Genomic DNA, 25,865 nt, shown 5'->3' with positions numbered 1-25,865 from the left:
GATGAACATTTTGTCTTGCTTATGATGGCCATATGCAGGGTTATAACCTTATCTTGTCTCTGTCCCCATGCAGTGCGAACCTGGATCTGCGGTTCAGCCTGACCCTGTGTGACAAGGAGAAACTATTCAGACGGGCCCGCAGAGAGAGGGTGATGCTGGGCATCAAGAAGCTGCTGGACATGGAAAAGCCCCGCTTCCTCCCCAGCACCCCTCAGGAGGTGTGCATACCTGAGTACTGTGGGCCCAGGATTGCAAAGCGGCCTACTGCCAACCACAGTGTTCTTTTTTAAATCAGTTTTTGACTTACAGTCAAATGCAGTGTTTTACATGTGAAACCTCATGTATTAGGATGCATTGCAGGGTAACCATTTCAAAATGAACGGGCAATAAAATAGACATTAGCTAAATAACGCATTTTTTGCCATTGAAGGGGGCTTACTCTGCAGCATTACTGAGCATAGTGGTCAAGTTCATAGACGAGACAATATTAGACAATATTAGCCAACGGCACCACTTTTTACATGCAAGAACACGTACACCACATCCACAGGTCTCTTAGAATTCAAACATGATCATTTTATATACCCTAACGTCCTCTCACACCGAATGCTCTGAAGGCTGGTTCAGAGGCAGCTGACATTTGGCCCTGTCCTCCTGGTTGTAGCCTCTATCCGACACCTCTCACTGCCTGCCTGTGTTCTCGGATGATCCGGAAACTACCAGCCATAATGAGATAATAATCCACCACATAAAAGTGTTGTTGCAAAACTTCTGAGCTGCCACGCCGCATTCCCATTGAGGCTAGTAAATACTAAACATTTCACAACTCGGTGAAGTGCAGTTGTTGTGTCAGAGTGGGTTATAATATTTTTTTGGAAAATGACTGTGGTTCTAGTTCAAAGAAGTCGGTGCAGAGGCGGAAAGAGACCCAGGAACATCAGCAAGTAGAGTGAGGCAACAACAGTCATCTACTGGAGACTGACTGACTGACTGACTGACTGACTGACTGACGAACGTAACATCAGGAAGTAGGGCTTACTAACAGTTGAGCTGCTATGAATCTCAAGGAGTCAGGCATCCGAATCCTTTCCAATCTCTTCCTGTCTGTGGCTGTCATGGTCTGTCTGTGCAGGTGCCGGTGATCGCAATAGTGGGTTCAGGGGGAGGCTTCAGGGCCATGGTGGGCTTCTCTGGGGTTATGAAGGGCCTGTATGAGTCTGGGGTCCTGGACTGTGCCACCTACATTGCTGGCCTCTCTGGATCCACCTGGTCAGTCAACTAATCATCTGTTTATACCATGCTCTCTCCCTCTCTCCCTCCCTCCCACTCCTCTTTTCTCCTACAGTATCTACCCATCTACCTCTGCACCACAATTTAACGTTTTTAGTTGGGAGGACTGTGTGTTCTCATGCCTCCCTTCCTCCCTCACTATCTCTTTCCCTCTCCCTCCCTCCTTATCTCCGTCCCTCCCGCAGGTACATGTCGACCCTGTTCTCTCACCCAGAGTTCCCCTCGAAGGGTCCTAAGGAGATCAACGCGGAGCTGATGAAAAGAGTGAGCAGTAACCCCTTGAGACTGCTGCTGCCCCAGCACATCACCAACTACATCCAGTCTCTGTGGAGCAAGAAGGCCAACGGACAGCCCGTCACCTTCACTGACATCTTCGGCATGCTCATCGGAGAGACACTCATCCCTGCTGTGAGAGGAGAACCGCGCACACCTGTTTTTGTTGTTACTGCATTATTTGACCCATCTTTCGCTCTCTCTCTCTGTCTCTCTCTGTCTTCAAGAGGATGAAACTAAACTGACTATAACCCAATCTCTCTGATTTCATCAGAGGATGGACACCAAGCTGAGTGAGTTGCAGGAGAAGGTGAACGAGGGCCAGTGTCCTCTCCCTCTGTTCACCTGTCTGCACGTCAAACCAGACGTGTCCGAGCTCATGTTCGCAGGTCAGTGAGCGTGTGTGTGTGTGTGTGTGTGTGTGTGTGTGTGTGTGTGTGTGTGTGTGTGTGTGTGTGTGTGTGTGTGTGTGTGTGTGTGTGTGTGTGTGTGTGTGTTTGTTCACACCAATGGTTACGCAACAATCACTGTTGTCAGTTTGAGTAGACCTGCGTAAGAGGGGGAGGAGAGAGTGATGAGCCCCTGTTATTGCCTTTACCTCACTGATTTACATTCATAATGGTGTGTTAACATTTATTTGTGTGTGTGTGTGTGTGTGTGTGTGGGTCTCTGTGTATTGCTGTAGATCACAAGGTCAGTGTGGCTCTGAGGCTCTCCTCCCTTCTCAGTTTTTCAATGAAGCGTATCATTTCAGTAGGCGTTCATGTACCACAGGAGGCTGGTGAGAGGAAGACTGCTCATAATAATGGCTGGGATGGAGTGAATGGAAAAGTATCAAACTCAAACTCTTTGATGTATTTGATACCATTCCAATTATTCAGTTCTAGCAATTACAATGAGCCCGTCCTCCCCAATTAACATACCACCAGCCGCCTGTGTCATGCACGTAGTGTGAGTGTGTCCGCAGTATTGGGCATGTAGTTGGAATGGACGATTCAAGTTCTGAAGTGTGTGTGTGTGTGTGTGTGTGTGTGTGTGTGTGTGTGTGTGTGTGTGTGTGTGTGTGTGTGTGTGTGTGTGTGTGTGTGTCTTTGGATCTCTAGTACAATGAATATGTGTATGCCTTTTGCATTATGAGCAATCAGAGATGGTCAGATAATCTCTCCCGCATGCAAATTTCCATTCTCTACATTTGCTTGGAGCACTCCTTTCACACATACTGATGTGTCATGGTTGGCTAATATTCAAATGTTGCTTTGAGAGAGTCATCCATGAACGCACTGCAGATAGCCACTGTGCATATGGCCAGCGCTGGTGAAGTTTGTCCCATTCATTTTAAACAAATTAATAGTGACACGGGTCTGAACAATTTGCAGATCTGAAACAGTCTCTGTTACTGAAGGTAAGGAGGAACTGACAAACCAAGGATTACGCAAACAATGTTATTCCAATACAATGAATGAAGCTATCAACATATTGACCCCAGGCATTCTTGTCGTTATAGTGCTGTAGTGTGAGAAGGAACATCAACAATGTGTTAGTGCTGGGAATTGCCAGGGACCTCACGATATTATCAAGATACTGATTCTCACAATTCTATATGTATTGCGATTCGATACTGTGATTTTATTAGCGATTCGACGTTCCAAACATATGGCTCCCCATATGTCTGCTGCAGAGGGAAAAGAGAGAGCCGTGAGAAAACGCGTTTTGATTAGTCATGGAAATAAATGTGCTGAAAACAAATTGACTGCCTATTTAAAAAGGAGATGGAGAACAAGCTATGAAGCAAATGGGGGCAGGTACAGCCAACTAGCTCAAAAATAATAGTGATATTGTCAAAATGACATCGTCAAAAATAAAATCCTGATATGTAACTATATAGATCCCCCCCCTCCCCATCACTAGTAGGTGTAGTAAGTAGTACAATGTGGAAGGGTAATGTTATGTAGGTGTAGTACAATGTGGAAGGGTAATGTTATGTAGGTGTAGTACAATGTGGAAGGGTAATGTTATGTAGGTGTAGTACAATGTGGAAGGGTAATGTTATGTAGGTGTAGTACAATGTGGAAGGGTAATGTTATGTAGGTGTAGTACAATGTGGAAGGGCAATGTTATGTAGGTGTAGTACAATATGGAAGGGTAATGTTATGTAGGTGTAGTACAATGTGGAAGGGTAATGTTATGTAGGTGTAGTGTAATGTTATGTAGGTGTAGTAAAATGTGGAAGGGTAATGTTATGTAGGTGTAGTACAATGTGGAAGGGTAATGTTATGTAGGTGTAGTACAATGTGGAAGGGTAATGTTATGTAGGTGTAGTACAATGTGGAAGGGTAATGTTATGTAGGTGTAGTACAATGTGGAAGGGTAATGTTATGTAGGTGTAGTACAATGTGGAAGGGTAATGTTATGTAGGTGTAGTACAATGTGGAAGGGTAATGTTATGTAGGTGTAGTACAATGTGGAAGGGTAATGTTATGTAGGTGTAGTACAATGTGGAAGGGTAATGTTATGTAGGTGTCAGTGGTAGTGGTACGCCCCTAGTCCTGATCTAGGATCTTTCTCAAATTTGAACTTGACTCATAATGGCACGACATGTAAAACGGACCTCAAAACAGTCCATAGGGGAAACCAATCCCGTGTTAGGTTGACTGAGTCCATTACTGTAGGCTGAGTCATTGGTACTGTGACCAACATATTTGTAATAATATTCATGCAAATTAATGTTGGTGTTCCAGTGTATTTTACAGATTAGCTGGAATAGAATATTAAATCGGTCAGTCATTTACTTTTTTGTTTTACTGTAAATCCCCCACCTTTTATCTCTGATGTGACAAGGTAACGCTGTCACAACTACTCCAGAGAAAGGCAAAAAATAACACCACATAACTTACAATACGGTAGTAACATTATACTCCTTAATCCAGGACCAATGATAGGCTAAAAGGTGATAGTGTATTGTCATTCTGAGGAACTCTTGTCAGACTTATCGTGTGTGAACAGTGTGTTGTGTTGTGCCTTACAATTATATGTGTGGGTGTTGTTGTGTCACTAGAGTCAGGTAGGGCATATACCCCCTGTCACCTGGTTCCAGTAATGGAGGTCATAATGACAGTTGCTTCTGGCATGCACCGTTACTGTAAACCTGAGCTACCCTTTTTCCATAACAAAAACATACACATTTTCCCAATTACATTGCACTTACAGTGTGCTCCCCTAATTAAAGAGTTAGTTAGTTACATACACGGATTGGTTTTTATCAATGGATGTTGTTATTTTATTTAACCATTTCTTTTGACAGACTGGGTGGAGTTCAGCCCGTATGAGATTGGAATGGCAAAGTACGGAACATTCATGACCCCTGATCTTTTTGGAAGCAAGTTCTTCATGGGAATCACTGTGAAGCAGTATGAAGAGAACCCACTACATTTCCTTATGGGTAAGAAACCCCACACATAGACACACACATACATACACAAACAACAGAATATTGCTGGCACTTCTGCATAGGACTTCCTGAAGAGATTCTTCACATGATAAGCTATCATCAAACATGATATTCATAAGTCATCACATGATGTTGATCTAGTGGGTTTATCGCTCTCCAGGGGTTTGGGGGAGTGCCTTCTCCATCCTCTTCAACAGAGTGCTGGGTGTCAAAGACACTGTCGGGGGGAGCACCATGGAGGAAGAGCTCGGTAAGAAACCACACACGCTTGTCTTATAACCCCAATCCTAACCCTGACCTCTGGTCTGATCTCTGACTCAAATGAAGTGATGCACCCTGTACAGATAAAGTACCACATCATGGTCTCCTCTACAGTTAGTACAGCACACACACTTGTCTTGTATCTACTCACAGTGAATCTCATACATTGCAGCATATAGACCTGAAGACAATGACTGCGCTTAGCCCAAAGGCTTAGTTCCTATGTGTTGTGTTAGCCCATAGTCCCAATCCAATGTGTTGGATCTGCTCTGCACAACACAAGCCAACTGCACCTCCCATTGTAGTCTGTTTTATTTTGATTACGTACGGTACGCCTGACTCTTTGTGAACGCAGATAGATGAATGTGATGCCAGCTCACAGATGTGAGTGTGATTCCCTTTTGGTCCAAACAAAGATAATGTTCAGCTTCCTGTCATTATTTAGAACTGCTTTTTTAAGTTTGTTTTATGGGCTGTGGGCGTTTGATTTGACCTTTGCGCGTGTGTTGCACATGTTGCACTCGCTGCATCTGCAAGCAGGTACACCTACACCCATTCCAGTAAATGCCAATTGTTTTGTGTTTGCTATGTAAGCCATTGTTGCAAATGAGTTTATAAAAAGGTAGGGCCTAAACAATTGAAAGTTAATTGGACAGCCTAATGTAAGCGATACATGTCATGCTATGATAACCTCTGTTTGAGATGGAGTGAAGACTTGGATATTGAGTGAAAGTGTGATTTAAAGAAGATGTCCTTGTCTTTTCCTGCAGAACAGTTAAAGCCTCAACACATTGTGGGGGAGGACGGACTAGATAATGACGAGAGGCCTCGGAAAGGTGAGAAGTGCAATATCAATGGTGCATAATGATTCATACGAAATGCACAGAAACCTGAATAATTGTGTGGTCTACATTATTTTAACACATTCAAACTGTCCAGGGGAAGTCGCAGCCTTAACGCTGCAGTGACTGTCTGATGAGGAACAGGCTCTCTCAACATAGTGAGCTAGGTTAATGGGCTACACCATGGGCTGGATAGAAGCAGTCGATCATCTTCAGAACTGGATAATAATAGCTTTATTTGCCTCGTAAAAATAATAGAAAATAAATCACATCGTTTGTTCTATCTCTCATAAAGCTGTGATTGAGAATAGCATATGCCTAGGCTGAGGCTATAGACTTTCATTCTTGTTTTTTTTTTTAATATCACGACATGCTCGAGTACCTGGCGTTTTTAAGGCTATTCGAATAACCTTTTGAAGATGGAACACTGTTCTATTTCTTGTTTGATTGGGAGAAAGACATGTATGTGTAGCCTTCAGTCATATTCATAGCCTATCGAAGGGAATATAGGCTACATTACTTTAAACGGCTTGACACTAGATAGTTAAAGGAGTGTCCATTATAAAACAAAATTGGGTTTAGGCTATTGCCTAATGCCCATGCATCTGACAGAGAGAGAAACAATAGGCTATTTTCTGACTGGACATTGTGCTTCTTTGGTGGAATTCTCTGCTCTGTCTGGCCTATAGTCCTCTCTTGCATTCCTCTCTTTCTATATTCCTCTCGTTCTGTATAGTTGGCTATATAGTTAAAATAGGCTAAACCATTATCTGTCACATCACAATGTTGTCAGCGACGGCAGTCAATTATCGTCGATAGACGATGCTATGGTAGTATCGCCCAACCCTAGTCGTGCATGTAGGGAAGAACTGGGACGAAAGTAACACTATTTGTTTTTTCCATGTGCAAGTACGGAAAAACCGGGACGAAAGTAACACTTCTTTTTTTTTTCCCTAATCACTCAAAGATCGATAGAACTAGAGAGACCATCTTTCATGACAAACAACTTATATACACTGAGTGTTAAAAACATTAAGGACACCTTCCTAATATCGAGTTGCACCCCTCCCCCTTTGTGCCCTCAGAACAGCCTCAATTCATCAAAGCAAGATGTCAAAAGCATTCCACAGGGATGCTGGCCCAATGCTTCCCACAGTTGTGTCAATTTGGCTGGATGTCCTTGGCATATTCTTGATACACATGGGAAACTGTTGAGTGTGAAAAACCCAGTAGCATTGCAGTTCTTGACACAAACCGGTGCGCCTGGCACCTACTACCATACCCCATTCAAAGCCACTTAAATATTTTGTATTGCCCATTCACCCTCTCAATGGTAAACATACCCAAACCATGTCTCAATTGCCTCATGGCTTAAAAATCCTTATTTAATCTATCTCCTCCCCTTCATCTACAGTCATTGAAGTGGATTTAATGGTCAACTGTAGGGGGAAGGTATATGGTGGGTGCAATTAAGCTTAGAATGTAGTGAGTGTTGGGAAAACGATCATACGTGGCAGGCATTGATAAGGGAAGAGAGTCATGTATTAGTGATGAAGGGTGCCAAGGTCGGGTCACGTTAAGGGAGAAGGAAAACGTTATTGCCCGTATCACTTAGTTTCCTGCCTAGCAATAAAGATACAATGTTTAGCGAGAAGGAGGAGACCACCCAAAGTGGGATACATATACCACCGCTATTGGAAACATTTTGTCGGTTCAGCTGTTCGATTCCTTGGGAAGAATAAACTTGGTTTAAGCTTTCATAGTGTCCGTCAAATTCTTACTCTGATAATTACAACCTAACACAGTCAAAGGTTTGGACACACCTACTCATTCAAGGCTTTTTCTTTATTTTCAATATGTTCTACATTGTAAAATAATAGTGAAGACATAAACTATGAAATACCACATATGGAATCATGTAGTAACCAAACAAAATGGTTAAACAAATCTAAATATATTTTATATTTAAAATTCTTCAAAGTAGCCACCCTTTGCCTTGATGACAGCTTTGCACACTCTTGTTATTTACCAGCTCACCTGGAATGATCATCGGACAGTCTTGAAGGAGTTCCCACATATGCTGAGCACTTGTTGGCTTCTTTTCCTTTACTCTGCGGTCCAGCTCATCCTAAATCAGGTTGGGTGATTGTGGAGGCCAGGTCATCTGTTGCATCATTGTCACTCTCCTTCTTGGTCAAATAGCCCTTGCACAGCCTGGAGGTGTGTTTTGGATAATTGTCCTGTTGAAAAACAAATGATAGTCCCACTAAGCGCAAACCAGATGGTATGGCATATATTGCTGCAGAATGCTCACACCCACGTGAGCACACATTACGACAAAAGAATGTAACGCCCCTGTTTCCACGAGTGCTTAAATAGCACTTGTGACAAAATGTACATTTAGTCAAGAAAATGCAGGGACGGGAGTCCCCACTTTGAAATGGCTTCTACTCTATAGACCAGAGAGCTTGGAGCTGTAGCTACATGTTGAAATGGTTGGCAATTTAAATAGAGACCAAGCAGGCGGATGGTGTGAACCTGAAGTCATGAATGGTTAAGAAATCTACAAAACTAAAGACTACACATTCACAGTCTGCAACTGTATATGTAAAATAGTCTAGGAAACTCGACCGAAGAAGAGCGAGAAGAACAATCTCCTTTCACCATGATAGATAACTCTAAAGTATCTATTCTAGTAACCTTGACCAATAACCACCAGGTGGTACTTGTGAAAGATCCATTCTAAAGTACATTTCCTTATCAAACGACCAAGATATTACCGTTGTTAATGTCCCGTTGGTAGGATAGTCTTGACCATATATCATCCATTTAGTTTTCCAATGATTGCACAATGGTCAATAGAGCGGATGGTAGTGGAAGTTTAGTCACGCGCCTACGAATTCTCAGAATGAAGCCTGACCGCCGCCCCCTTTTTCTCTGTCTTTTTTTCCGACAATGGCAGGGAGGTGGGCCCATTCCCGAGAAAGCAGTATATCCTTCACGTTGGACTCGTTAAAATAAAAAATCTTTGTCCAGTTCGAGGTGAATAATCGCTGTTCTGATGTACAGAAGTTATTTTTGGTCATAAGAGACGACAGCAGCAACATGATGTACCAAATAAGTGAAAAAATGTGTTACAAACAACATGCCATTAACTCCCCTCCGGTGCTATTAACTCACTTAACTAATCAGGCCTTTGCGGTAGAATGGCCAGACCTTAGCAACTCTTCAGTAAAAGGCACATGACAGTTTGCCAAAAGGCATCTAAAGGACTCTCAGACCATGAGAAACAAGATTCTCTGGTCTGATGAAACAAAGATCGAACCCTTTGGCCTGAATACCAAGCATCACGGCTGGGGAAAACATGGCACCATCCCTACAGTGAAGCATGGTGGTGGCAGCATCATGCTGTGGGGATATTCTTCAGCGCAAGGGACTGGGTGTTTTAGTCAGGATCGAGGGAAAGTTTAACTGAGTAAAGTACAGAGAGATCCTTGATGAAAACCTGCTCCAGAGCGCTCAGGACCTGAGACTTGGGAGAAGGTTCACCTTCCAACAGAACAACGATCCTAAGCACACAGCCAAGACAACGCAGAAGTTGCTTCGAGACAGGTTTCTGATTGTCCTTGTGTGGCCTAGCCAGACTTGAACTGGATCGAACATCTCTGGAGAGACCTGAGAATAGCTATGCAACGACGCTCCCCATCCAACCTGACAGAGCTTGAGAGGATGTGCAGAAAAGAATGGGAGAAACTCCCCAAATCCAGGTGTGCCAAGCTTGTAGCGTCATACCCAAGAGGCTGTGCTTCAACAAAGTCATGAGTAAAGGGTCTGAATACTTTTGTAAATGTGATATGTAACAAAAATCTGGAAAAAGTCAAGGGGTCTGATACTTTCCGAATGCACTGTATATAATGTTTTTATACCTGGGCGTGTAGACGAAACGATTGATCAATTAAACTGTGACCCTCGAGGAACTGTGCATTTAAGATCAAACCCTATCAAGCACCTCTAGCCACCAAATGCATTCTGCAATCCTACTGTACATCCCATGTGGCCTCTCTTTATCAACATTGTCCCCTTCTCTCTCCCTTGCCTCCCTTCTTTTTCCTCCATCTCTCCCCTCTCCAGGAGGCAAGGAGAACCCAGGGGCGGAAGATGAGTACGGAACCGCCCAGAACAGCTGGGTCCAGCGAATGATCACCTCCCTCTTCAGCGGCGACTCCTTGCTCAACACGCGAGAGGGGCGGGCGGGGAAGGTCCATAACTTCATGCTAGGCCTCAACCTCAACACCAACATGCCCTTCTCTACCTTCGGAGACTTTATGCACCAGAACTCCTGCGCTTCCTTCGAGGATGAGGTTGACGCCGTCACAGGTCAGATGTCAAATCTGCAGATCTAGGAGTTCTAGATGTAACACATTCTAGGTACCAGATTCCAGATATATGTCAGGTCTATGACCGTTGTTAGATTCTAGTTAAAGCAAATCAAAGTTTATTTGTCAGGTGCACAGTACAGTGAAATGCTTACTTGCTAACTCTCCTCAACAATGCATTACATGATCAATCCATCAAGAATCAAATGCCAAAAGCAAAAAAATAACAAGTAGTAATAGAAAGTCAGATCCTCTGATGTGCACGCCGAGGAACTTGAAGCTTTTGACCCTCTCCACTGCAGCATAGGTTCCCAAACTTTTTCACTCGGGGAACATCCCGTGCACGTGCCACATCTATTTCTATGGGCACAAGCACTGTTCATAACAAAAACTGTTCACACCCCTCTTGTTGGTGGAGACAATTTTTGCAGGTTTAAAGCCTATTTCCTGCAATTCTGCACATTTTGTCATAGTGTTGTGCGGTTCTAATTCTCAGAGCAAAAAACTCAGACACTATGGAAGCTTAACCAAGTTTATTCTTCCCAGAGGATCAATACAGCTGCATCAGACAAAACATGTTTCCATCAACACAAGTATATATACTCCAATTTAGATGCTCTCCAACCCTGACATCTGTTATGGTTCGACAGGAAGACAAAGTGATGGGGTAATAAAGTGTTCCTCCTCCCTTAAGGTGACCTGACCTCAACCCCCATGATGCCTAATCCAAAGCTCTCCACCCTTATCACCTATAGCCCTCCCTTAACTGCCTCACCTCTACCCGGCACATCACAAAGCCATCTGGCTCCTACAGATAACCGTTTAACTTCTGATGTAAAAACCAGTCTCGATCACTCCTCAGATACTATAGTATTACTCCTGATGTATCATGTCTCTAGGGAAACAATGTACCAAGTTTAACCAGAATCTAAAAGTCCCCCGTTTTGGGGGGACTTTTACATTACATAAACTTTGAAATGACTTATAAATCATTCCCTCCTCTAGAACAAATATCACTCTTATGTTCCACGAAACCTAAAAACATATTGACTCAAAAAGGAAAAATAAAAATGGACTTGTTTAATAATATCACACCACCCTTGATGGGACTAAAACTGGAGAAAGAACCGTCCATCCTTTACGTTCTATACCCATGTTATGCTGGTCTCCATGCCCTCTCCTTCATTTTCATTCTTGGGTTTTATCGCAAAACACAGACTATGAGCCTTGTATGCAATTAATTGTACAGTATCATCCAGCAATCTCTATGTATCGATGCGATTTAACATAAAAATTCTGATTGACATGGTAAAACAAAAGAGAGCAAACAAAACCTTCATGGTTGACCCAAGCTATCATTCAATGAGTTCACTTATATCCTCCCTGTCGGAGGATACTGGAATAAGGATTCTAGAGCCTCTCTAGGGCTCATACATTTGAGCAGTGCCCCCACCCCTCCGTTTCATAGCAACTCTCTCTCGCTGTATCCGAATCATAAATACAACATTTTATAAATGATCCAACCCAAATTTAGAATGACAGTCCTTAGTGTGTACGTTGTGTCTATGACTCGAATTCAAGCCTCTCAACCTAGACACATCATCCCGGTTAGAATGTACTGTAGCGGTATTTATTAGAGAGGGGTAAAGAAAGATTTTGTTCGGGCGCCAGGCAGGTATTAACCATGCCGAAAGGAAAATAGTAGAATAGAGAGAGTACCACTACCAGAGCCACACACATCACAGAAGAGACTGCCTAGAGTGTAGCCTGTTTACCAGATAGCCAGTTGAGAGAAAAGAGAATACACACCATATAAAACCACATCACAGCACAGGGGTAACCCCAAACAAGAATACCTCATACAATAATAATAATAATAATAATGGCAGAGCAATTTAACAGCAACTTCATACAAGAAAGAACCCAGTCATCTACAGAGGATTTGCAATAATCTGCATTACCTTCCAGTGGAGGAGTGCAGAGGGTGTGAATGTGGGGGGTGTTCATAGACACAACAAAGGCCTTAAAAATGTCCACAATCTTCTCGGCCACATGTCTTTAGTACACCTCACCTCAATACAGTTCACATAATACACAACTTGCAAGCAACCTCCCTTTTAACTAAAATGTCCACCCAATTACTTCTGGCAGGGCAATAATAGTCCAGCTCTAATGAACATCAATGGGAAGTGCATTTGAAAAATAGAGGGTCTGTTGCAGGGTAAAGCACTGGAAAGATAGAGGAAAGAGAACAAGAGAGATCTTAGCTGTGGTCTTCAGGCGTGCAGGTGTACTGTCTGACCGTCCGATGGTTTGTATGTTAAAGCTTTGCAACAAGGTTGCTACTAATCCATGCGATCCATAATGGGCGCGGTCCCAAACGAAAACAACCACGACCTAGAGCGATCACACTGATGATTGAGGCAAATACTTTATAAACTACACGCGCTGAAAACAAACAAAACTTCTGCAGCACAGCACACACAATCAAACTGTCGCGCCACCCAAGAGCCCCTCCCCAAAGAGGTGAACGAGCTCTCTTTATTTCCTCCTTCCTTACTGCTCATGCGCTCTTAAAGTGGCAGCGCACGGTGAAGGCTCCGTGCAGGATTTCGCCACAGTACATTTATGATCATGTACACTTATCATTCTAGCTCGTCTTCTTCAGATATCGTTTACAGTTCATCTTCCCAACGGCACGTGCAACTCCTGCCTGTCACATTAGATTGGCCCTTGATAATGTCCCGATTTCAATATCCTAATATACATCCGTTTCTCCAACATACACAAGTCTCTCACCTGAGCCGTTCTCTCTCCACGCTCACTCCACATGGGCTCTCAGCCCTCCTGCTGTCCTTACTCCGGTTTGGCTCGGACTCAGATTGGAGTGTTAAAATTCACTGTCGCATGAATGCTTTTGTCGCTCTTTCTTCAGCCATTCAGGGAGGGGTTTTGAGGTTCACACACAGGTTCACTGTTTGTGGTCAAATTATTCCTACCATGCATTAATACACGATCTGACGGCACCTTCCATGATAACCTCAAAAAAAGACAGATCAGAACAACAGTTTAGTTCAATTCATATCTGTTTCAGGAAATCCAGACAAGCATTGACTATATGACAAATTATTACATTAACCTTAATATATACATATTTTTTATGATTATTTTTTTGAATTGCTCGCCCTCCAATTTCAACCGGAACGCCTAGCCCTAAAGAAGTTTTTAATAACATTATCTCTACGACAAATGTCAAAGAGCATAGCAACATACTGTTACTGTTAAAACCATTTTCAAGTTAGTTCATACTCCCTTATTTTACTGGCAACCTCTCGGAAGAGTTACCAGATCAGGAAGTTAGCACCCTAACCCATTGGGGAATCCCACACTCCATAAGTCCCAATCTGGTGAAATTTGTATCGAAACAAAGACAAAACGGAAATCGGCAATACACATATCACAATCCATTTGGAGTAACTGTCATCCCTATTTAACATAGTTTTCCTTCTATATGCAGATTGAACAAAGTGCATTTGTATATTTACCCAAGTACCAGGACCCCAGGGAACTGGTAATTTTCCCTTTGAACACGATTCACATCGTGGTTCAAAAATCAAATAAAAAATAAACACATTTGAATAACTAATCAACTTAGAATTACAACTCTTGATAACCCCATAAGGAAATAATAGTATCTCATGAAGTAATGGTAAAATAGAGTAGAAACTGCTGTTTCTCATTCATTTTATAATTCAAGCCCACCTGTTTCTATCATTTCTAGTGAGTTTGATCAGGGCTCACCGGAAAGTCAGGACACAAGGCATTTGACACAATTAAATATTTCCCCTCCCTTTTCTTTCCCTGTCCTTCAGAAACCATTTCAAAACCTTCCAAACATTTCCATCCTTCTATATACCCAATTTAAAACTGAATTGAAAAGACCCCATCCAAAATAAATCCCACAGTATCAACACCACTAACACATATTCATAACCTGTAAGTTGTGTGTGCGTGCTGGTGTGTGTGTGTGGTAAACCATAGGTCAAAAACACACATGAACAGGCCTCAGTTATCTGGAACTCTGTTTATGGCCTACTCCATAATTTATTTATCTTTTATTTAGCATGTACTATTTATTCTCCATAACCACCGCACCACAATGTTCATGAACTAACTAAAAAATAAATAAAAACATTTCAACCCTTTTGCTAATTCCTCGTTACCCCACCACCCTTTCGTACATTCTAGAAATCAATTTCATAATAGAAGCACATAAAATGTCTCATGAGATCAAAAAAAAACTAGGCTTTCTGAGTATTTGGCCAGATAATTTAAATTTGTTACCTCTAGAATCCATTCCCCTGGCATTCTGCCTAGATTCTTCAACCCAAAATACTTTTTCCTGTGGCAAATTTAGCCAATTTCTCATAAGGAGTCCGTGATATTTGATCCTGGCATCTATTAAAAAGTTGGGTACGACTTGATCTCATATGTCTTCCTTCACATAAACTGCATGAACCACTATAGATCGAACCGAAAAAAAACACTTGCATAGCGGCATTCCCTCCGAATGCAGCAGGTTCCATTCCTACACTAATTCTTCCAGTCTGATAGCTTCCTGTTTTAGATGAGGGACTATCTCCTTATGCTTTGATGTTTTTTTCGCTATGTTTCTTTGACTTACTTTGGCCATTGAAGCCGCTGTTAGTGACTTACACTGTGGCCGTATTAATTCCTCGCACGTCTGAGAAGTGAGCGGCGTTATGATTCCACTCTCAAAGCATCTCGCTCGATTTCATCCACAACCCCCCGCAATTGCCGTTTTGATCACAGGTTTCAAACCTGCCATCAAAGCCAAAGTACAAATTCTATGAATGAACTCGCGTACCCAGTCGTTTTGTAGCGAAGTACATCTATTAATTCCCCATATTTGAGCCGAATTGGTAGAATGCTCGTGTGCTTCTTTCAACGCCTCCATGGCTTTATTAATAACCAGTTATGCATTAAGGGGCGCTATTAACATTTTTGGATGAAAAACGTTCCCGTTTTAAACAAGATATTTTGTCACGAAAAGATGCTTTGACTATGCATATAATTGACAGCTTTGGAAAGAAACACTCTGACGTTTCCAAATCTGCAAAGATATTATCTGTGAGTGCCACAGAACTGATGCTACAGGCGAAACCAAGATTACATTTCAAACAGGAAATGCCCCAGATTTTGGAGGCGCTTTGTTCCAATGTCTCCTTATATGGCTGTGAATGCGCAAGGAATGGGCCTACACTTTCTGTCGTTTCCCCAAGGTGTCTGCAGCATTGTGATGTATTTGTAGGCATATCATTGGAAGATTGACCATAAGAGACTACATTTACCAGGTGTCCGCTCTGTGTCCTCCGTCAAAACTATTGCGTAAATCTCCAGGTGCGTGCATGTTTCCATTTTGAAGAGAGGAGAAACTAAACTGCCACGAGTGACTTATCATCAAATAGATATGTGAAAAACACCTTGAGGATTGATTCTAAACAACGTTTGCCATGTTTCTGTCGATATTATGGAGTTAATTTGGAAAAAAGTTTGCGTTTTAATGACTGAATTTTCGGGGGGTTTTCTCAGCCAAACGTGATGAACAAAACGGAGCGATTTCTCCTACACAAATAATATTTTTGGAAAAACTGAACATTTGCTATCTAACTGAGAGTCTCCTCATTGAAAACATCCGAAGTTCTTCAAAGGTAAATTATTTTATTTGAAAGCTTTTCTTGTTTTTGTGAAAATGTTGCCTGTTGAATGCTAGGCTTAATGATATGCTAGCTATCAATACTCTTACACAAATGCTTGTTTTGCTATGGTTGAAAAGCATATTTTGAAAATCTGAGATGACAGTGTTGTTAACAAAAGGCTAAGCTTGAGAGCCAATATATTTATTTCATTTCATTTGCGATTTTCATGAATAGTTAACGTTGCGTTACGCTAATGAGCTTGAGGCTATACTTAAGATCCCGGATACGGGATTGCTCGTCGCAACAGGTTAAACTCCTCTAGCTCCGCTTGGAGAATCGGGGCCATCTGTCACCATATCAATAGTTATTATTCCCCAACCTCTCCCATTTGTGTTTAGGGTGTTTTCAATTTCTTAACTCCCATCTATAATACACACAAATTAACTATTTTCCACGGTAGCGCAACCCACTTCCCTGGAGAATAGTTATGGTTTTTGTACCTAATTAATTGGTCATGGCACTTAATACCTTATATTAGTACCAATACTATAGCGTCTGCAAATGTATTACTGGAGAATACAGATTCCAATATTGCACCACAAAAATCAATGTTGTTGATAACATACGTTACCAAAATTATTCATCCTTGTCTTCCTAATTTCCAAATAAACTTTCATGGTTCCCCCTCCTCATAGGGCATAAACCAACCTTTCTTTGTATTGCTACTGCATGTAACTCAAACAGTGTCTGAATATCTTGTTTTTTGTTTAAAAAATTTACTCACTAGCTTCTAGAACTCTCATCTTCTAAAACTCACTAGTTGCTAGAACTCTCGTCTTACAAAAACTCACTGCAGCTGGGACTTTTGTCCCTTTTACAGATCTCGCAGGGGAATAGCCCCACTGGGGACCTATCCTAATACGGAGCCTACCCATTTACATTACATTTAAGTCATTTAGCAGACGCTCTTATCCAGAGCGACTTACTATTGTCACTCCTAGGTCTTGCAGAGGAAAACCTCCACTCGGAACCTATCCTTATGGATCCTGCCCTAAACCTGATTTGTACCTGGATCTTGCAGAGGAAAACCTCCACCCAGGACCTATCCTTAAGGAACCTACCCTCCACCAGATATTTACAACCGGTTGTTACACAATGGGCCTACCGAATAAACTCAGGCTCTCTAGGTCCATATCCTATAATTGTTCAGCCTACGTTTTCTCATCTCCCCAAGATGTCAAAATGAGTGGATAACCGGTGTGGGAACTGTGCGTACGTTGTTTGTTGCCAGCTCCTGCTCCACTGATCTGGACTCTCTGGTTTGACTACAAATCGTGGTGAACCCTGCTCTCAGCGCCAACTGTTAGGTTCTAATTCTTTTAGTTAGCTGACATGGGCTAGTTGATCAGGACATTTCTGACAAATTATAAATAGCTCTCTAAGGTGTCTAACACCATAGTACCCTCCAAGCTCGTCATCAAGCTCAAGACCCTGGGTCTCGACCCCGCCCTGTGCAACTGGGTACTGGACTTCCTGACGGGCCGCCCCCAGGTGGTGAGGGTAGGCAACAACATCTCCTCCCCGCTGATCCTCAACACTGGGGCCCCACAAGGGTGCGTTCTGAGCCCTCTCCTGTACTCCCTGTTCACCCACGACTGCGTGGCCACGCACGCCTCCAACTCAATCATCAAGTTTGCGGACGACACAACAGTGGTAGGCTTGATTACCAACAACGACGAGACGGCCTACAGGGAGGAGGTGAGGGCCCTCGGAGTGTGGTGTCAGGAAAATAACCTCACACTCAACGTCAACAAAACTAAGGAGATGATTGTGAACTTCAGGAAACAGCAGAGGGAACACCCCCCTATCCACATCGATGGAACAGTAGTGGAGAGGGTAGCAAGTTTTAAGTTCCTCGGCATACACATCACAGACAAACTGAATTGGTCCACTCACACAGACAGCATCGTGAAGAAGGCGCAGCAGCGCCTCTTCAACCTCAGGAGGCTGAAGAAATTCGGCTTGTCACCTAAAGCACTCACAAACTTCTACAGATGCACAATCGAGAGCATCCTGGCGGGCTGTATCACCGCCTGGTACGGCAACTGCTCCGCCCTCAACCTCCAGAGGGTTGAGAGGTCTGCACAACGCATCACCGGGGGCAAACTACCTGCCCTCCAGGACACCTACACCACCCGATGTTACAGGAAGGCCATAAAGATCATCAAGGACATCAACCACCCGAGGCACTGCCTGTTCACCCCGCTATCATCCAGAAGACGAGGTCAGTACAGGTGCATCAAAGCTGGGACCGAGAGACTGAAAAACAGCTTCTATCTCAAGGCCATCAGACTGTTAAACAGCCACCACTAACATTGAGTGGCTGCTGCCAACACACTGACACTGACTCAACTCCAGCCACTTTAATAATGGGAATTGATGGGAAATGATGTAAATATATCACTAGCCACTTTAAACAATGCTACCTTCTATAATGTTACTTACCCTACATTATTCATCTCATATGCATACGTATATACTGTATTCTATATCATCGACTGCATCCTTATGTAATACATGTATCATTAGCCACTTTAACTATGCCACTTTGTTTACGTACTCATCTCATATGTATATATTGTACTCGATACCATCTACTGTATTTTGCCTATGCTGCTCTGTACCATCACTCATTCATATATCCTTATGTACATATTCTTTATCCCCTTACACTGTGTATTAGACAGTAGTTTTGGAATTGTTAGTTAGATTACTTGTTGGTTATTACTGCATTGTCGGAACTAGAAGCACAAGCATTTCGCTACACTCGCATTAACATCTGCTAACCATGTGTATGTGACAAATAAAATTTGATAAGGTGTGCAAAGACGAATGTGCCTTGAGGAGCTGATGATGCACTACTCAATTTCGAAATGTCAGCTTGTACATTCTACTATTACTACTTTAAAGAGTAAGTATAAAGCCAGACTGGGTTCCTTTAAAAAATAAATTGTAGTGTGCGCCCCCTCCTGCCCACCCCTTGCGCGCCCCACAGTTTGGGAACAACAGTACTAGAGGTCTTCACTTGTCCAAAAAGTTGGAACTGATATGCATGAAATAGAGAACGGTTCCGAGGACAACTAGATCTGTTCTGTATTGACCTGGTTGGATCCAGTCTTGGTCCAAACCGGGTGAGGGAAGCACTAGAAAAGTCATTTTTTAAAGCTACTTTATTAAGCATAGCTGATAAAGCGTGAGAGGAGGGAGAGAGAGGTTGAGGTGCCGCTCTAGCAGACGTGGGAGGGGCCATACTGTGAGCGTGGGAAACAGGCAAGCAGGAGGGAGGGAGACATAAGAGACAGCAACCAACCAACCAAGCCGACTTGCGCTTTAGTAGTCTAATAGCTGCCATAGCTAGGTTAACTTATCAAATATGATTACGTAGTATCGGTCTCGACTGCATAAAACTGAGAGACACTTGTCAAGCAAGCTGTTGGCTCTTGATAGTTGTAGCCTATCCTTCCCCTTTAACTTTTAATTCCGTAATTTTAATTCCATCTTCCATTGATTAGACATCTAACATTTGCCACACACAGAGGCTCTATGACTGTAACCTATTGCCGCAATGATGACTTATGATTGGCCAGCACAACAAGCTACACACGCCACGTCCACTCGAGTGAAAAGCAAGCGCAGCGGCAAAAATTATAGAATTTCTCTCTCTACTGCAACAGTGGCGTTCGGATCTGTATGGGCCCTTCCAGACAAGTCGGTTAAAATTACACATACCCGAGACCCTTGACAATCATATCATATGACATCCAACCCAAACCCCTGACATTATTTAGAATTTTGTATCCGGACCCTCTCGGGTCTCGGACCGGATCTCGGGTATTTGGGTACAGGTGGATCCATGACGACATCTACTGTGTATATATGGAAACAGTTATAACATGACCATCACACACACACCCAATCAACACACACATCCGTTCCCTTACGCATTTCTACTATAACACCTGTTATTTATTCTGCATTGTATTCCATAACATTCTCAGACCCAGATGAGTTTGCTGGTATCTACGAGCCACTGGACGTGAAGAGTAAGAAGATCCACGTAGTGGACAGTGGTCTGACCTATAACCTCCCGTACCCCCTCATCCTGCGCCCGCAGCGTGGCGTCGACCTCATCATCTCCTTCGACTTCTCAGCCCGCCCCAGTGACTCCAGTCCACCCTTCAAGGTCAGTAGATTGTGCAGGACAGTCCCACAATTTGGACCTTTGTCCTGAGTCCCGAAACCAATCATGTCCCACATTTTATCAACAAATTCAAACATCACTAATTGTTGTTTTGTTCCATATTTCAGTCCGACATTTCAACGTTCCGGTCACGTTGTGCTTATGAAAACATATATATCATAATGATGTGGTACTGGTGATGTCAAACACTTCTCCAATCGTTGTTGAGATCTGATATTCTGCGCAACGCATATGCCTATTGTCAATCAATCATATTTCTCAAATCTTTTCGGGTTAAATTCCAGCTAAAACTGGAAATGACAGTTAGGCAGTCCCTCCAGGATTCTGCGATCGCGTAATTCAATGCAAAATCAACTAATCAGCGCATATTATGTGAGAGCTCCCAATTTTGAACAATTCCCGCACTTTTAGCGCATTAAAGGGTCCAATCAAAAGCGGGTTCGTAATTTTGACTAATTACTGCACTGTTACCATGGAAAATGGCCCAATCCAACCACACGTCAATGAAGTTTTTTTTCCCCCTGGCCTGTCAGCGTATTCACGTGCGAAGATGATGGGTGATTGATTTCTGTTCATTGCACCAGCCATCAACAATCTCATTTGCAAACAAAAATAACAGCTAACAACCGTGCAAGACAATTTCAAAATTAACATGAAAAAAACATCGCAAAATGTTTCGCAGAATTTCTGAAAATCTGCTGCAAAATCAAGCATTTTTGTCCGCAGAAATCACAATCCTGGAGGGACTGGTTAGGCCTAACAACTTGTAAAAAGTGTTCTTCTGATGAGGAGCTACAAATTTAAGTAAATAGATGTATTAAACTCAAACATATAAGGTAATTTTATCAAACTTGAGGCTCTCCATGCTCATTAGTTTCTTATTCAACATATTTGCTGCTACTTCACTCAATCCTGTTTTAAGTATCCCTTCTTAACTGTGTTACATTCCCTTTGCTCGCTCAGTGCAGCGGGAGCAGGTGTGGCCGGAGCATTGTGAAGTTAGATCAAAAGCTGAATCAATGTCTAGGAAGATCACATAATGAATAATTAGTACTCTACATAACAGAACCAAATATAATCACATGATATAACGTTACTGTTATACCAAAAACACCACCTAATTTGTTATGAGAGTTTAGGATGGTCAGCTGAATAGTAAAAAAAATTATAATAATGAGCCCAAAACTCAAAAGCGTGCAAAATGATACAGGAAGGCTATGTGCCTTGCAAAAGTATTCATCCCCCTTGGCATTTTCCCTATTTTGTACAACCTGTAATTTAAATGGATTTTTATTTGGATTTCATGTCATGGACGTACACAAAATGGTCCAAATTGGTGAAGTGAAATGAAAAATATAACATGTTTCCAAAAGTTGTGAAGTACAAATCAGGGTTGGGTTAAAAAAATACATATCAAAAACTTTGAACATCCCACAGAGCACCATTAAATCATCATAAAAAAAAATTGAAAGGATATGGCACCACAACAAACCTGCCAAGAGAGGGCCGCCCACCAAAACTCACAGACCAGGCAAGGAGGGCATGAATCAGAGGCAACAAAGAGACCAAAGATAACCCTGAAGGAGCTGCAGAGCTCCACAGCGGAGATTGGAACATCAGTCCATAGGACCACTTTAAGCCATACACTCCACAGAACTGGGCTTTATGGAAGAGTGGCCAGAAAAAAAGCCATTGCTTTAAGAAAAAAATAAGCAAACACATTTGGTATTCGCCAAAAGGCATGTGGAAGAAGGTGCTCTGGTCAGATGTGACACGCTATATCTGGCACAAACCCAACACCTCTCATCACCCCGAGAACACTATCCATCTAGCATCATGCTCTGGGGATGTTTTTCATCGGTAGGGACTGGGAAACTGGTCAGAATTGAAGGAATGATGGATGGTGCTAAATACAGGGAAATTCTTGAGGGATACCTGTTTCAGTCTTCCAGAGATTTGAGACTGGGACGGAGGTTCACCTTCCAGCAGGACAATGACCCTAAGCATACTGCTAAAGCGACACTCGAGTGGTTTAAGGGGAAACATTTAAATGTCTTGGAATGGCCTAGTCAAAATGTGGTCACCCTTCAGGTTAGATCATTGTACTGCCAAGCTCTGCCTGCCAGTACTTTGCTTTAAAATGTTTATTTCATTTGATCATCGAAGATTATTTTGTGTGATGATTAAGTAGTTATGAGTTAGGATAAAAGTTACAATCATTTTATTATTCCGTAGTAATCGAGATGTGAACTTTTTGACTTGTCTTTGGTGTATAGGAGCTGCTGCTGGCTGAGAAGTGGGCCCGGATGAACAAGCTGCCATTCCCTAAGATCGACCCCAAGGTGTTTGACCGCGAGGGCCTGAAAGAGTGCTACATCTTCAAGCCAATAAAGGGGGAACGGAACTGCCCCACTGTCATCCATTTTGTCCTGGTCAACATCAACTTCAGGATGTTCAAAGCCCCTGGTAAAGTACTGTATATGTACAGTGTATGCCATATGTATGTCTGTACATGTTGTTTGTGTACATGTGAAATATGTGAGCCCTGTTTTGAAAGTGATTTCCTCTTCAATTAAGCTATGTTTAGCTATAATTAATGTTATTTTAGTGACTGGTCTCCCCTATCTTGGTTTTGGTTCCTTGATCAATTCCAGTGTATTCCGATCAAGTCTGGTCTGTTCCGATGTATCCCATACATAATAGTAGGCACCTTACTGACTGTTTATCCATAGGGAATATGCCCCTACGGAAGTTGAGTGTTTATAGTGGAGAACTGGGCCATGTGTGGGATTGGTATTTTACAAGTTGCCTAGTGGGGTGACTTATGAACCCATAAGGAGCAGATCTGTGACCAGGTGCTATGGGGGGAATCTCTCACTATGCTGGGAGAGCAGTGTGTGTAAACAGGGTAAACATCATCAGCCATAGGAACACATATATACACTGGCCTGGCCTCTGCGCTGCCTCACACACTGAATTATAGTGTTTAGGGCCTCATGACGAGGGCCACTCACATGTTGTCATACACTGATATATTTATGTCTGTGTAGGAGAGAGAGTAGGTTATATCACTGGTCTGTTAATCCCCTGTATAGTCAAAGACAAGTGTACCCTCATTTAGGATGCCTTAAGCTACATTCCTAGGGTGCCTTGAGCTACATGCCTTAAGCTAAGGTGTACAACCCCCGTTGAATATGGCCGGTATCATGAGTGAAATTGTTGCCTGCAGAGCTGGTAAGGCTGTTTTCATGTTATCCAGAGGTAAACAAATCATTGGCCAGAGAGTGAAACTAGATGGGTACAGCTAAAGCTTAAGAGGGTGTGAACGATGCTGAATGGGTGTAAACAAAGAAGAACTCTACACTAGATACCAAAACATTCAAAGGCCATTTTCGCTAAAGTGAGTTTACAAGTTTATCAACGTTCAAAGCAGAATGACTATCCCATTGTTACTCAAAAATGCAGTGTATAATATGCCATTTTGTAGCTCTGAGTCTCTACTTGTATTCCATGTCAAAAACATGATTTCAAATTTTGCTACAGAAGACCGAATCCAGGTGGTGAGGCACAGATGACTAAACATCACGTGACTTCGCCATTGTTAAAATGGATTGACAGTGCGTAATCCACTGGAGTTGGGGCTGAAACAACCGTAGTTCTGAATTAGTCATATGATATAGGCTATTATTAGCTGTATATGACCATTTATTAGTTAGTCATAGTCACTATCATCCTGAAATAAATATCATCCCTTTGCTGTGTGTTTGAAGGAGTACCTCGTGAAACAGAACAGGAGAAGAAGATGGCTGACTTTGACATCTTTGATGACCCCGAGACGCCGTACTCCACGTTTAACTTCCAGTACTCAAACCAGGCCTTCACACAACTCCACGACCTCATGGAGTTCAATACGCTCAACAACATCGAGGTATGTTCAGCCTTCAACAACATCGCCTACTGTACATCCGTCTCTAATATGTTAGGTCAGACAGTTTTTGAAACAATTAAGTGCTCTTTAATTAAAGAGCCAGGAATATGTTGATGTGGAGCCATACTAGTTTTGTCTGTGGTTGGTGCATTCGTGAAGTGCTTTTAACATCAAGATCAAATTGATTCTTAAGCACTTTGTGTGGGTGTGTAAAAAGATCCCACGAATCAAAAAGTCAGTTCAGTCGGTCAGAACTAAAATGCCAGTGGCTGAAGTGGTTTTCCAATATGACATTAGTACTGTATGTGGTAGATGGGAATGTGCATCCTGACTCCTGTTCAAACCACCCTCCACATAGTGGCGAGTTCGGTTAGCCAGAACTAATTATGGGTCCCCTGGACATCAAACACCTGTGTGTAGGCCTATGCTGATTTGTTTTTTTTAAATCTAACCTATAACCACATTTGAATTCATTATGATTGCTTGTTAACGGTCAATTGACTAACCACATGTGTAGGTTAATACTGTGTTTAACCCATTCCACATACTCCATCCACCTCTCTAGGTGATAAAAGAGGCAATTAAGGAGAGCATTATGTACAGGAAGGAGAATCCCTCACGCTGCTCTGTGTCCCTCTCACTCAACGAGATCCAGAACAAAATGTTCCTGAAGCGGGAGAAAGCCCGGAAGTGAGAGCCGGAATGCTGGCAGAAGCAACGTCAAGCTATCAGACAAGACTTTGCGAAATGACATACAGAACCAGTCAAATGTTATTTCTACATTTTTATTTACTAAATAACACATGGAATCATGTAGCAACCAATAAAAAGTGTTAAACAAATGAAGATATATCTAAGATTCTTCAAAGTAGCCACCCTTTGCCTTGATGACAGCTTGGCAGACATGCTCTCGACATAAAGTATTTATTTCAAGTTAAAGTGTACTGTTTTTATTTTTTATTTCACCTTCATTTAACCAGGTAGGCTAGTTGAGAACAAGTTCTCATTTGCAACTGCGACCTGGCCAAGATAAAGCATAGCAGTGTGAACAGAGAACAGAGTTACACATGGAGTAAACAATTAACAAGTCAATAACACAGTAGAAAAAATGAGTCTATATACATTGTGTGCAAAAGGCATGAGGAGGTAGGCGAATAATTACAATTTTGCAGATTAACACTGGAGTGATAAATGATCAGATGGTCATGTACAGGTAGAGATATTGGTGTGCAAAAGAGCAGAAAAGTAAATAAATAAAAACAGTATGGGGATGAGGTAGGTAAATTGGGTGGGCTATTTACCAATGGACTATGTACAGCTGCAGCGATCGGTTAGCTGCTCAGATAGCAGATGTTTAAAGTTGGTGAGGGAGATAAGTCTCCAACTTAAGCGATTTTTGCAATTAGTTCCAGTCACAGGCAGCACTCCGATTTGACGCACTGAACTCTGTCTGCAAAGTAGTTGTT

General features: G+C 42.4%; 1 protein-coding gene across 3 annotated transcripts in view; it reads left to right on the top strand.

The window, feature by feature from the left end:
* The window catches only part of LOC118358888 (cytosolic phospholipase A2-like), a 47,850-nt gene extending 22,518 nt beyond the window's left edge, over positions 1-25,332 (top strand). For all 3 annotated transcript variants that reach the window (XM_035736872.2, XM_035736871.2, XM_035736873.2), the window contains exons 7-18: positions 74-218; positions 1,133-1,269; positions 1,476-1,698; positions 1,838-1,952; positions 4,865-5,002; positions 5,172-5,261; positions 6,043-6,108; positions 10,246-10,491; positions 20,269-20,453; positions 22,748-22,937; positions 24,242-24,399; positions 24,965-25,332. In XM_035736872.2, the coding sequence (XP_035592765.1) occupies positions 74-218; positions 1,133-1,269; positions 1,476-1,698; positions 1,838-1,952; positions 4,865-5,002; positions 5,172-5,261; positions 6,043-6,108; positions 10,246-10,491; positions 20,269-20,453; positions 22,748-22,937; positions 24,242-24,399; positions 24,965-25,093 (1,822 nt within the window). In that variant the 3' untranslated portion in view covers positions 25,094-25,332. The remainder of the gene's footprint in view (positions 1-73; positions 219-1,132; positions 1,270-1,475; positions 1,699-1,837; positions 1,953-4,864; positions 5,003-5,171; positions 5,262-6,042; positions 6,109-10,245; positions 10,492-20,268; positions 20,454-22,747; positions 22,938-24,241; positions 24,400-24,964) is intronic.
* The last annotated feature ends 533 nt before the right edge of the window (positions 25,333-25,865 follow it).

The sequence above is a fragment of the Oncorhynchus keta genome, chromosome 26, assembly GCF_023373465.1.
Source record: "Oncorhynchus keta strain PuntledgeMale-10-30-2019 chromosome 26, Oket_V2, whole genome shotgun sequence".
Lineage (NCBI taxonomy): Eukaryota > Metazoa > Chordata > Actinopteri > Salmoniformes > Salmonidae > Oncorhynchus > Oncorhynchus keta.
This window is presented reverse-complemented; position numbering and strand designations above follow the sequence as displayed.